Source organism: Leucopleurus acutus (genome assembly GCF_964270905.1).
Source record: "Leucopleurus acutus genome assembly, chromosome: 2".
Lineage (NCBI taxonomy): Eukaryota > Metazoa > Chordata > Mammalia > Artiodactyla > Delphinidae > Leucopleurus > Leucopleurus acutus.
In genome coordinates, this window is record NC_139143.1 from 125,843,960 (window position 1) to 125,858,681 (window position 14,722).

Here is a 14,722-nt window from a genome sequence, read left to right on the forward strand (position 1 = left end):
TTGTAAATAAGTTCATTTGTACCCTTTTGTTAGATTCTACATGTAAGTGATATCATATTTGTCTTTCTCTGACTTACTTCACTCAGTATGACAATCTGTAGCTCACAAATAATTTTTAAAAATTGTATTGCAGTTATACGTTATCTTTGCCCTTTAGTTGTTAAATTATTTCATTCATTCATCTCAACTGTGAATAGTAGTTTCTAATATTGATAATTCTTTTTTTTTTTTTTTTTTTTTTTTTTTTGCCGTAAGCTGGCCTCTCACTGTTGTGGCCTCTCCCGTTGCGGAGCACAGGCTCCGGATGCGCAGGCTCAGCGGCCATGGCTCACGGGCCCAGCCGCTCCGCGGCACGTGAGATCTTCCCGGACCGGGGCACAAACCCGTGTACCCTGTGTCGGCAGGCGGACTCTCAACCACTGCGCCACCAGGGAAGCCTGATAATTCTTTTTTAGAAGATACTTATTTATTTATTTGGCTGTGCCAGGTCTTAGTTGCGGCACGCAGGATTTTTAGTTGCGGCATGCTGGTTTATTTCCTTGACCAGGGATCGAACCTGGGCCCCCTGCATTGGGAGCACGGAGTCTTAACGGCTGCACCACCAGGGAAGTCCCTAATATTGATAATTCTTACTTTTTTTTTTTTTTTTTGCGGTACGCGGGCCTCTCACTGCTGTGGCCTCTCCTGCCGCAGAGCACAGGCTCCGGACACGCAGGCTCAGCGGCCATGGCTCACGGGCCCAGCTGCTCCGCGGCATGTGGGATCTTCCCGGACCGGGGCACGAACCCGTGTCCCCTGCATCGGCAGGCGGGCTCTCAACCACTGCGCCACCAGGGAAGCCCGATAATTCATAATGAATCTTTATTGCTTTTTAGGATTGATACAATGTAGCAGAATAGAGCTGCACATTAGAATCATTTATGATGTTTTAAAAATATATGAATGCCTAGTCTTGCCCTAGAGATTCTGATTTAGTCTGTGGAATCTCAATCACCCCTCTCTCTTTTTTAAAAAGCTCTCCAAATGATTGTAATATTCAGCCAGGTTTGAAAATCATTGCCTTACATAGGATAGTTTTAGAACCCATCTAAAAGTTTCAATACTGAGACTAATTTTATTTTTTTTTGGCCACGCTGCAGCTTGGGGGATCTTAGTTCCCCAACTAGGGATCCAACCTGAGCCCACGGCTGTGAAAATGCTGAGTCCTAACCACTGGACCGCCAGGGAATTCCCTACTAATTTTTTTTTTTTTTTTTTTTTTTCGGTACGCGGGCCTCTCACCTCTGTGGCCTCCCCCGTCGCGGAGCACAGGCTCCGGACGCGCAGGCGCAGCGGCCATGGCTCATGGGCCCAGCCGTTCTGCGGCATGTGGGATCTTCCTGGACCAGGGCTCAAACCTGTGTCCACTGCATCGGCAGGCGGACTCCCAACCACTGCGCCACCAGGGAAGCCCCCTACTAAATTTTAATGATTCAACTTAAAAAGAGAAATTTCAGATTGGTTTTTCAATTAAAATATTTCATTAAGAATTTTAAATTTGGATTTCCCTGGTGGCGCAGTGGTTAAGAATCTGCCTGCCAATGCAGGGGACACGGGTTTGAGCCCTGGTCCAGGAAGATCCCACATGCCGCAGAACAACTAAGCCCATACACCGCAACTACTGAGCCTGTGCTCTAGATCCTGCGAGCCACAACTACTGAAGCCCGAGTGCCACAACTACTGAAGCCCACGCGCCTAGAGCCCATGCTTCGCAACAATGAGAAGCTCGCGCACCGCAACAAAGAGTAGCCCCTGCTCGCCGCAACTAGAGAAAGCCCTCGCACAGCAAGGAAGACCCAATGCAGCCAGAAAATAAAAAATAAATAAAATTAAATTTAAAAAAAAGTTAAATTTATTTTTAGGAGAAAAACTTTTAAACTTAGAACATGTATTTTCCTTTTTTCTTTTTATGACCCTTAAAAGTGAGTGCTAATCTTTAATTTGGCATCTATAATAAGATGTCTTCTGACATTTATTAAGCATAACTATTATAATCTACAATAATATTAAAAAATTCTTATATTGTTTATAAGCCATTAGATGACAGGCAGCATAGAATTTTAAAGGGCCAGTCCAAATAGCATTATGTCAGAAGTGGTTTCATGGTAATATGTTGCACTCTGATCATATTTTTATTTATTTGGTCTTATACTTTGAAGAGCAAGTAATAAGTAAATGTCTGTAAATTATCAGATATAGTTTCCCTCAGTCTTCATTTGTGTTAATATTCATTTACTGAAAAAGATATGTCCTTGAGAACATCTTCCATCATTTCTTTGATTCTAAGAAACGATTGAAATCTTTCAGTTTTCTGGAACACTTCAGCTAATATATAGTAACATTTGAAGAACACAACAAAAATGCAAACTCAAATTACATGGATTTGTTATGATTAATTTAAAAATAGGTATTATTCTTACAAATATGATTTTCTAATGTCTTACTAGCCTAGCTGAAACTTGAATTGGCAGGCTCTTGAATAAATAGATGGTTCTAGTTTTAAGAAATTATTATTTTTTTCTAGACATAGTGATTTTTGTCTGCCATGTTCAGAGTGCTAGGTTTAACTAATTAGTTTAGAACTGTCTTAAAGATGGGGTGAAAAAAATTACAGTAGCTTGTTAATCATGCTCATAAATCATGTAAACATAAATGATTGTGTATGACCAGCATCTATTTTGACTTATTAAGTGTTCTTAGTTAAGTGTAGGTGAAATCCAAGTCGGTCACTGGCATTGTGATTTAGGGCTCACAAGTCTTTCAGTGCTAGGGTAATTACCTTTGGTTGAAGATGGTGCTTCAGTACTATAGATCCTTTTTTTTTTATTATATTTGATTAACAATGCTGTGTTAGTTTCAGGTGTACAGCAAGGTGATTCAGTTATACATGTATCTGTTCTTTTTCATACTCTTTTCCCATTTAGGTTATTACAGAGTAGTGAGCATAGCTCCCTGTGCTATACAGTAGGTCCTTGTTGGTTATCTATCTATTTATTTATTTATTTATTTTAAAAAGGTTGAGCCTTCTTTTAATTAATTTATTTTTATTTTTGGCTGTGTTGGGTCTTCGTTTCTGTGCAAGGGCTTTCTCTAGTTGTGGCAAGCGGGGGCCACTCTTTATCACGGTGCGCGGGCCTCTCACTATCGCGGCCTCTCTTGTTGCGGAGCACAGGCTCCAGACGCGCAGGCTCAGTAGTTGTGGCTCACGGGCCTAGTTGCTCCGCGGCATGTGGAGACCAGGGCTTGAACCCGTGTCCCCTGAATTAGCAGGCAGATTCTCAACCACTGCGCCACCAGGGAAGCCCTATTTATTTATTTTTATAAATTTATTTATTTTTGGCTGTGTTGGGTCTTCATTCGTGCGTGTGGGCTTTCTCTAGTTGTGGCGAGTGGGGGCTACTCTTCGTTGTGGTGCACAGGCTTCTCATTGTGTTGGCTTCTCGTTGTGGAGCACGGGCTCTAGGCACGTGGACTTCAGTAGTTGTGTCATGCGGGCTCAGAAGTTGTGGCTTGTGGGCTCTGGAGTGCAGGCTCAGTAGTTGAGGCATGCGGGCTCATTTGTTGTGGCTAGCGGGCTCTAGAGTGCAGGCTCAGTAGTTGTGGCGCATGGACTTAGTTGCTCCGCAGCATTTGCGATCTTCCCTGACCAGGAATCGAACCTGTGTCCACTGCATTGGCAGGCAGATTCTTAATCACTGCACCACCAGGGAAGCCCAGTTTTCTGTTTTAAATACAGCAGTATGTACATGTCATGTCCAAACTCCCAGTCTATCTCTCCCCACCACCCTTCCCCCTGGTAACCATAAGTTTGTTCTCTAAGTTTGTGAGTCTCTTTGTGTTTTGTATATAAGTTCATTTGTATCAATTTTTTTTTTAGATTCCATATATAAGCGATATCATATATTTGTCTTTCTCTGTCTGACTTACTTCATTTATTATGATAATCTCCAGGTCCATCCGTGTTGCTGCAAATGGCATTATTTCTTTTTAATGGATGAGTAATATTCCATTGTATACATGTACCACTTCCTCTTTATCCATTCATGTGTTGGTAGACATTTAGGTTGCTTCCATGTCTTGGCTATTGTGAACAGCAGTGCAGTGAACATTGATGTGCATATATTCTTTTGAACCATATTATTTTCCAGATATATGCCCAGGTGTGGGATTACTGAATCATATGGTAGCTCTATTTTTAGTTTTTGAAGGGGCCTCCATATTGTTCTCCATAGTGGCTATTCCAATTTACATTCTTACCAGCAGTGTAGGGGGATTCCCTTTTCTCCACACCCTCTCCAGCATATTGTTTATAGGTTTTGTTTTTTTGTTTGTTTGTTTTTTTTTTTTTTGGCTGCGTTGGGTCTTCGTTGCTGCATGCCAGCTTTCTCTAGTTGCAGCGAGTGGGGGCTACTCTTCCTTGTGGTGCGCGGGCTTCTCATTGCAGTGTCTTCTCTTGTTGCAGAGCACGGGCTCTAGGCATATGGGCTTCAGTAGTTGTGGCTTGCGGGCTCTAGAGCACAGGCTCAGTAGTTGTGGCGCACAGGCTTAGTTGCTCCATGGCATGTGGGATCTTCCTGGACAGGGATCAAACCCATGTCCCCTGCATTGGCAGGCAGATTCTTAACCACTGCGCCACCAGGGAAGCCCTTGTATGTAGATTTTTTGATGATGGCCATTCTGACTGGTGTGAGGTGATAGCTCATTGTGTGTGTGTGTGTTTTTCTTTTTTTAAGATTTATTTATTTGTTTGGTTGCACCAGGTCTTAGTTACAGCAGGTGGGCTCCTTAGTTGTGGCTTGTTGGCTCCTTAGTTGCAGCATGTGGGCTCCTTAGTTGTGGCAGGTGGGCTCCTCCTTAGTTGCAGCTCCAGGGCTCCTTAGTTATGGCTCGTGAACTCCTAAGTTGTGACACATGGGCTCCTTAGTTGTGGCATGCAAAGTCTTAGTTGTGGCATACATGAGGGATCTAGTTCCCTGACCAGGGGTCGAACCCAGGCCCCCTGCATTGGAAGCGCAGAGTCTTATCCATTGCGCCACCAGGGAAGTCCCCTCATTGTAGTTTTGATTTGCATTTTTCAAATAATTAGTGATGTTGAACATCTTTTCACATGCCTCTTAGCCATCTTTATGTGTTTGGAGAAATGTCTGTTTAGGTCTCCTGCCCATTTTTTGATTGGGTTGTTTGTCTTTTTGACGTTGATCCACATGAGTTGTTTGTAAATTTTGGAGACTAATCTCTTGTCGGTCGCATTGTTTGCATATATTTTCTCCCGTTGTGTGGGTTGTCTTTCGTCTTGTTTATGGTTTTCTTTGCTGTGCGAAAGCTCTTAGGTTTAATTAGGTCCCATTTGTTTATTTTTGTTTTTATTTCCATTACTCTAGGAGACAGATCGAAAAAGATCTTGCTGTGATTCATGTCAAAGAGTGTTCTGCTTTTGTTTCCTCTAAGAGTTTTATAGTATCTGGTCTTACATTTAGATCTTTAATCCCTTTTGAGTTTATTTTTGTATGCTGTGAACAAATGTTCTAATTTTATTTTTTAACAGGTAGCTGTCCAGTTTTCCCAGCACCATTTATTGAAGAGACTGTCTTTCCTCCATTGTATAGTCTTGCCTCTTTGTCATAGATTGACCATAGGTGCGTGGGTTTATTTCTGGGCTTTCTATCCTGTTCCATTGATCTATATTACTGTTTTGGTGCCAGTACCATACTGTTTTGATGACTGTAGTTTTGTAGTATAGACTGAAGTCAGGGAGCCTGATTCCTCCAGCTCCGTTTTTCTTTCTCAAGATTGCCTTGGCTATTCGGGGTCTTTTGTGTCTCCATACAAATTTTAAGATTTATTTTTTCTAGTTCTGTGAAAAATGCCATTGGTAATTTGATAGGGATTGCAATGAATCTGTAGATTGCCTCGGGTAGTATAGTCATTTTAACAATGTTGATTCTTCCAATCCAAGAACATGGTATATCGTTCCGTCTGTTTCTGTCATCTTCAGTTTCTTTCATCAGCGTCTTATAGTTTTCAGAGTACTGTACAAGTCTTTTGTCTCCTTAGGTTTATTCCCAGGTATTTTATTCTTTTTGATGTGACAGTAAATGGGATTGTTTCTTTAATTTCTCTTTCAGTCTTTTGTTGTTAGTGTATAGAAATGCAACAGATTTCTGTGTATTAATTTTGTATCCTGCAGCTTGACCAAATTCATTGATGAGCTCTAGTAGTTTTCTGGTAGCATCTGTAGGGTTTTCTTTGTATATACTGTCACGTCATCTGCAAACAGTGACAGTTTTACTTCTTCTTTCCAATTTGGATTTCTCTTATTTCTTTTTCTTCTCTGGTTGCCGTGGCTAGGACTTCCAAAACTGTGTTGAATAAAAGTGGTCAGAGTGGGCACCCTTGTCTTGTTCCTGATCTTAGAGGAAATGCTTTCAGCTTTTCACCATTGAGTATGATGTTAGCTCTAGGTTTGTCATATATGGCCTTTATTATGTTGAGGTATGTTCCCTCTATGCCCACTTTCTGGAGAGTCTTTATAAATGGGTATTGAATTTTGTCAAAAGCTTTTTCTCCATCTGTTGAGATGGTTATGTAGTTTTTATTGTTCAATTTGTTGATGTGGTGTATCACACTGATTCACGGCTATAGATCTTTTTTTTTTTTTCTTTTTTTTTTTTTTGGCGGTACGCAGGCCTCTCACTGCCGTGGCCTCTCCCGTTGCGGAGCACAGGCTCCAGACGCGCAGGCTCAGCGGCCATGGCTCATGGGCCCAGCCGCTCCGTGGCATGTGGGATCCTCCCGGACCGGGGCACGAACCCGCGTCCCCTGCATCGGCAGGCAGACTCCCAACCACTGCGCCACCAGGGAAGCCCCAGAATCAACCTTTCTAATGGTCCCTTTCCCATCTGCATTTAAACATGCTTACGTCTTTTCTGATTTAAAGATTATCTTTTCATTTCCCAAATACCTTTCAACTAATTACTTTCTCCCCTTCACAGCTAAATTTCTTGATTAAATTGATTATATTTCCCATTTCTCCTTTGTTAACTTTTCACTCAATCCTAAAGTATTGAAGTCTAGCTTAAACCTCCCAGCACGCCACTGAAGTGACTTACTAATGATTTCCTTGTGTGAAATCTAGTGGACATAGCCTTTTACCTTAGATTTTTTTTTAAATTAGAAGTTGGCTTCACTGGCCCTCCTTCTTGAAATTTTTTTCTTTTTTAGTATTTCTTTTGTCCAGGCAGTCACCAAGTGCTATAGAACCTACCATATAAATCTCTCAAATTACCTACTCACCTCATTCTTTCTCCATGCCCACTACCTTAATACAGTCTGTCTTTCCTCTTGGTTATTACAATAAGAGCTCATTAATTGGTCTCCTTCTGGAGTCTTGCTCCACTCTAATCCATTCTCCTTGTTCTGGTGTGAATGGTTTTTGTAAAAAGCAACATTTTTTTCCTTCAGCTTAAAACTCCTCCAGAGCTTCCCATTGCCCTTGAAATCAAGTTCAGTCTTGACTTTACAGACCCGTGTGTAATTGATCCCATTCTTCCTCTCGAGCCTCAACTCTGTCTTCACTCCCAGTCGTACCAAACCTCTTTTCTGGTCTTAGGTTCTGTGCTTTGCCTAGAAGCATTTCTGCATAATGTTCCTTCTGTTTGGTTGGAAAAATTCTTGAACTCTTCTTCCCTTCTACACCTCTTCCCCAGCTAATTCCCTTTCTTCTTTCTGGTCTCAGCTGAACTTCTTTTGGGAGGCTTTTCCAGACCCTCAGAGACCTCTGTTTAAAGCCCTCCTATATTGTGTGCATTCCTCTTTACAACACTCATACCCCATATTGTAATTGGCTGTTTACTTATTTGTGTCGCCCCCTTGACTGATACCTCTGATAGGAAAAGGCCCTTTGTATCCCGAGTGTTTAATGCAGTACTTTAGCATAGGAGGTGAATGAGTTAATGAAAACAGAATGAAATCATACTGCTTCTTCAGGTATTTGTAACTAAGAAAAACTATGTTAAAAACCGTACTTTGGCATCAGAGTATAGAAATATGTATGAAGCTTGTTTAAGCCTTCTATTTACGTTAGACCCAAATAAAACAAAAAGTGATGAGACAAGGAAAATATAGCTTAACTGTCATGCTTTTTTTTTTTGTTGTTGTTAAAGTATTGTAGACAGAGATTGTAGACTCCAATCTAGATCTATCCTAGGCCAGTTTCCAGGTACTAAGATAGACTCGGAAAAATCTGATAACTTTTATTGTAGAGGCCATTGAAAGAATGACTGTATCTTCAGGATATTGATGAAAACTTAAGGGAAATGCCTTTTTTTTTTTTTTTTTTTTTTTGGCGGTACGCGGGCCTCTCACTGTTGTGGCCTCTCCCATTGCGGAGCACAGGCTCCGGACGCGCAGGCCCAGCGGCCATGGCTCACGGGCCTAGCTGCTCCGCGGCACGTGGGATCTTCCTGGACCGGAGCATGAACCCGTGTCCCCTGCATCGGCAGGCGGACTCTCAACCACTGCGGCACCAGGGAAGCCCTTCAGGATTTTTTAATGCTTGAATTTCCTTTAAATATCTCTGTGAACATCTATGGTGATTGGGCACTGTCCTACCATCTTTTATTGGTTTTGACTGAGAGGTTTTTCTTCATATTGTGCCTTATCACAATTTGATTCTAGTTTGCCCCTTTGTACATTATAAAACAAGTCTATTTTCTTTTCCACATAACTGCATGTTACATAAAGATTGAAATAATATTTTATTGCAGGTTCCCATTTCTTGGCTAATTATTCCTCACATCACATTATGGAACAAATGGCTGGCATGATTTGTGCCTTGGTTTACTTATCTGTGAAATAAGGGTAATGGTACCTATCTTGTAAGTTGATTATGAGAATTGACTAATTGCACATTGTATAATATATATAGTACACATTCAGTAAATGTTTGACACTATTTGTTATTTCATATTACATAGTCTCCCATCCATCTTGTGTGGTCATGAACCTGTTTGTCTCTCAAAGCAGAGCTGAATGCAGTAGCGAGTATGATTCGATTAGCCCAGGAAGAGTACAGTGGCCACATCACCGGTTAATTTGAACTCAAATTGGAGTTTTCTTTTTAACTCATTGTGGAGAACTTCAAGCATACAAAAAAATGGACAGAATGGTATGATGGACCCTCACATGTCTATCCTCCATCCCCCACAACATGGCAGTCCTGTCCCATTCGTTCCCATCCAGTTCCTTTACTCCCTCTCTGGTGTAGTGGTAGATCCTCTATTATACCTAAGCTCTGTTCCTGATTTACTTTGATAATTACTGAAGCTTTTTTACTGATAATTACTGAAGATAATTACTGAAGGATAGTGCCTAAATTAATGAACAGATAAATCTTGCCTCAATTGATGCCTGGGTCAGATTCCAGTGGTTTGCTTTTAGAGGTGAAGTGAGTGGATGGGTAGGATTGAAATTAGATTTGTCTGTATTATACTGCTTTTTAGATGTCATGCCAGTTTTTTATTTTCTCCATCTCTGCTTAGGGATATGTATGATAATCTTATTGGTAAAATCTCTGAATACTCTAGGAAATTATTCAAATTAGCTGGCCTAGAAGACTTAAATTCACTATCTTCTTACAGTCTTTTTACTTATTCTGGACTTTTAAGTCTTTACCAATGATATATTAGGTCTTTCAATTTGCTAATCATTTAATCTTGATTGAAGAGAAGCAAAATAGGGAGTGAAGAGTTATACTTTCTTTGTAATCTCTGTTGGAATTATTTTTTAAAGTCAGAATCATTGTGGAATAATTTACATACAGTAAAAATTGTTATAATTTACTGACTTCAAATAGAGGCCTTTCTTCCCAGTGGCCGTGACTGACTGTAGCACTTTTTTCAAGCCTCTGCTTGTTTTTCCCTATAACTCTGTTCTTACTTGTGCCTCATTAATTGTTACTTGCTTACAGTAGTTTGCTGCAAGTTTAATAGACTCATAATCATTTTCATATTGATGATACAGAAGTGTGTCCTATTTAAAGCAGGGGTCAGTCATCACAGAGACACCATGTAAGTCTTTGGTTATTCAGCTACATGGGGTAGGTATTCTGAAGGTGAAATATGGCAATTAAGAGTATTATAGAGAGGTTAGGTTCTACCTGACTCAGTACAATCACCCTAAGATTGAGCGTGGGTGAGCCTGCCTGGTAAGAAAACACCAGCACCGTCAAGGTTTGTACACACCATATACCTCAGAGCAAACAGAGGCAGAGTGAAGGTGAGTTTAGGCTTAACCTCAGTAACTGATCCAGGAGTAATTTAGTACAGCCCTTGGTTTCCAATTCAGTTCTAACTTTTGAATGAAGTATCTCTAGCTTGAGAGAAGCCTTACCCTTCAGTGTTAGGAGTTTTTACCTTGATTATTAACCATCTCATCAGGGATTAGTGAACAAGGGACTTGAGAATAAGAATATGTTTTAGGCAGGGGGCTGAAACGGTGTTCTAATAGAGAATGTCATGTTGCAGTTACGCCATGGCTGTGAACATCAAAATTGCATTGTTTTACCCTTGAAATTTCTGCTTGTTTGCTAACTTCCGGACTTAAAAGTTTCAGTATACTTTTTTTTTTTTTCCAGTATACTTTTGATTGCACAGAACATCTGTCCATTTGTTCATTCAAAGAATATTTACTGAGCATCTATATGTTGGGAAGTGTGCTGCACACTGAATAAACAAAACAGTGGACTTTTCAGATGTGTTTGCCATTATGGAGTTTATAGTCTGTTGGGAAACAGAATGAAATTTATTGAAAGCCATAAAGAAAAATTGTGCTTCACTAATATTTTAAAGACCTAGTGACTTATTTTGAAGTGAACTTGGAGTGATTTGTTCTTGGTTCTTTTGCAAAATGCATTCGAGTATTCAGGGTTTTTGTGCTAACGTGTTTCCTTATGTGTATTGATATGTGAAATTAGACATTAGAGAGGCAGGACAATTTGAACTGGGGTTGGGGGAGGAGAATATGAACAGATAGTAGGTTTGTGTGGGTAAAATTCTATGTTAGCTGTGCTAAATAGACTGTTATAGGCAGGGAAGTAAGAAATATCTTTGAGTCCTTTCTTCTGTAAAAATGTTTAATACTTAAGAATTGACAGGGAAGTAAACTTCCTCTAGAATGGAGGTATAACAGAAAGAGCAAATGAGAACCATGCCAACTAAGATCATGTCTGAATTATGTGACAGTTTCTTGTAACTCTGGTCAAGAAAATTTGCCTCAGATTTCTTATTCCAACAGAGTACAACAGAGGGACTGAATTTGGTGATCCCTCCTGGTGCTAAAAATCTTACGATTTAAAAAAAAATTATTATTTTTTTAATTTAGCTGTTTCTTAATGACTTGGATTGCTGGAAAGTCAAGATGCTTGCTTTCTGACTTTCTGTACTTGTTCCGGTTCAAGAATTAAGAACTTTAGATGGGAGAATAAGGCTTTGCTTTCTCTAACTGCTATTTTCTGACTAGGTACTTCGTAACTCAGAAAGACCTCATTTATTCCCAGTAATATGTTTTACTAAAACTCTTTCAGGTAACTTTACAAAGACTGTGTGACTTAATAGTAGATCACGGCTTGAACTCAGTTTTTATTTATTGTTGTAACTAGAAAATTTTAGTGAGGGCTTTTTTTTTTTTTGTCTCTGTAGTTATCAGAGACTGTTACAGACGATTGCTGTACTCGAGGCTCAACGTTCTCAAGCAGTCCAGGACCTTGAAAGCTTAGGCAGACATCAGAGAGAAGCACTAAAAAATCCCATTGGATTTGTGGAAAAACTCCAGAAGAAGGTATATATTGAACAACTTTTAAGATTTATTGAGATGTATTTGGTAATAACTCGGTTTATTCTTTTTATATGATTATATACTTGTTTAAATGTTTAATTTTTTCCCCTTCTGTAATTAACCCATATTACTGAAGGCAGAATACTGCCTTCCTTCACCTCCACCAAACACACAATAAAATATACCTCAATGAAGATAGCTAGGAGCTTTAATTGGATGTGTGTTTAGAAACTTGATGTCCTGTTCCTAGCCATTTTTACAGTCTTTTTCTGTTACTTTCTTCCTTCCCCATCTTAAAAATATTTTCCCTGTTTTGCTTTCAGGACTTCAAGATTGTTGAAGCTAAAAGAAAAAATAGTATTTATTTACTGCTTAGTTTAGAGTTACTTTTCTAACTCTGAACGTAGTGAGATAGAAAACAATGGTGATACAAACAAAAACTATATTTTAAATGTCTTTAAGGTTATGGTTGCCAAGTCTATGAGAATGAGGTATATAAATTTTACTTAATTTTGAAATGTTCTTTTATTTTAGTGTAAAATTCCTTATAATTTTATTTTTTCCTTAAAACATAACTTTCATATTTAAGCAGTTAACCATTTGAAAGTGATTCAAGTTTTTATAACTTTCTTAGTGTGTAAACATGGAGATAATCTAGATGTGCATTTATGCCATAGTATGTGTCTTGAATTAGGGGCCCACTAATTATTCAGTAAATTTGAGAGGCAAATATTAATCAGCATTGTCTGAAAAGATTAAAACTGAAAAACTATGAAAAAGAATCCTCTTTTTCACCTTAAACAACACAAAAATTTAGCCTGTTCAGTATGAAAAATTTAGTTATTAGTTACTAGTTTTTAATGAGTCACAGAAGTGGTCTACCAGGTGTTGAGGGAACAGCCCTGGGGACTTCATTTTATTTAGATGATTTTTGTTTGGATTTGGATTTTTCTAGTTATGTTATTTACTTGACAAGCATTCCTTTCTCTGCTTTCAGAACACTGAATATCATAATAGACGTAGGATCTATATATTGATTTGTTAAACCTTCTAGAGTTTGTAGAACCCTATTGTACCCTCTGTGTTATAGTGGGCCCACTTAGGTGTTTATTGATTCTGCACTGCTGTCATGAAACAATTTGCTGGTGCAAAAAGATACAGTACTTACAGTGTTTACTTATCATTGATTCAACTAAAACAGATGGTGTTTTAACCTTAATCGCATTTTATTCATGTTCTTGGGTGGGCAAAAAGATGCAGTTATGCACATTTACTAGATACGTATGTGGTTGGTTATTTGCTGGTTTTCCATTTCTGTGTTTAGTTTAGAACTGAATTTCTTTTCATTTTATCTCAGAAACAGAGATGTGATATTGACTATCTTAAGAATTTTTTAAAAAATGTACAAATGTGTATTAAATCCCAGATACTTTGGTAATCATGAAAGACTTACGTTCCTTGGAAAGAAAATTTTCTGCTGGATTTAATTTAGAAGTTTGAGTTTTCACTTTTTCTGTGTCAACTCATGTATGCTTAAATTGTCTATTTTCTTTAGGTTTACCAGAGTAGTTAAGTTGTTGACATGTGATCTCTTTGTTTTACTGGACATCTAAAAACTCCTAATTGAAATTAAGGAAACTTGGATTATATATTGGTATATAGAATGCAGGGAACCTTTACGGCTTGTTAGCTTTCTTTGATATTACTACCATCATTATTTTAAAAGACACTCTGTTCTAATTTTTCTAAAGTTGAACCTTAGACTAATATGTGCTATTATGATGATGGTGCTAATATAATATGTCACAAGCAAAATAAGAATTAAGAATTCTGTGTCACAAAGTGGATTTTGCCTGCCAATTTCATAATTTATGACCTGATTTTTTTCTCAACGTTTTATTTTGAAAAATGTTAAGTAGACGAAAAAGTGGAAAGTACTGTATAGTTAGCACACACATCCACCCCCAGATTCTACCATTAACATTTTATTATATTTGCTTGATTGAATGTTTATGCAATTCTTCCATCCACCATTCTATCTTATTTCAAGATGGAAAGCATTTGATGCATTCCAGAGTTGCAGACATGCACACTTAACACCAAAACACTTCAGAAGGCATATCGTTAACTAAAATTTTTTTTTTAGCTTTTTCAGGTGAAATTTACATACAATGAAATTCAGAAATCCCAATTTTACCATTATATGAGTTCTGACAAATACACCCACCCATGAAACCCAAATCCCTATCAAAAGATTGACCATGGGCTTCCCTGGTGGCGCAGCGGTTGAGAGTCCGCCTGCCGATGCAGGGAACACGGGTTCGTGCCCCAGTCCGGGAAGATCCCACATGCCGTGGAGCGGCTAGGCCCATGAGCCATGGCCACTGAGCCTGCGCGTCCGGAGCCTGTGCTCTGCAACGGGAGAGGCCACAACAGTGAGAGGCCCGCGTACCGCAAAAAAAAAAAAAAAAAAAAAAGATTGATCATAATGACCTGGTTTTAGTAATTATGACAACTATTAACTTCTCTAAAGGTGGTTGGCAGAGTAATTGAATTCCAAGTAAACTAAAGATGTAGTTTTGATTCTCAAAATGTGATGTTTTTTTGTACACGTGCTGAGTTACATAGTGTGAAAATAATTAATAGTTTTATGGATAAGTCAGGAACACATGGGTCCATTAAAAATGAATTCTGTGTATCAAGTCATATCTATTATATTTCAGTCAAACACATTTCATGTGCTGTTCTTAGAGATAAAAATCTTTCTTTGCTATTTCTGTTTAAAGTGTGTTAGTGATAAAGTACAGTATGTTTATATAGTTCAGCTCTAGACCTCTAAAAATAGTGCTTA

General features: G+C 38.8%; 1 protein-coding gene across 3 annotated transcripts in view; it reads left to right on the top strand.

The window, feature by feature from the left end:
- ZZZ3 (zinc finger ZZ-type containing 3) overlaps positions 1–14,722 on the top strand; it is a 99,694-nt gene that overhangs the window by 68,063 nt on the left and 16,909 nt on the right. For all 3 annotated transcript variants that reach the window (XM_082832742.1, XM_082832740.1, XM_082832741.1), the window contains one exon: positions 11,736–11,874. In XM_082832742.1, the coding sequence (XP_082688868.1) occupies positions 11,736–11,874 (139 nt within the window). The remainder of the gene's footprint in view (positions 1–11,735; positions 11,875–14,722) is intronic.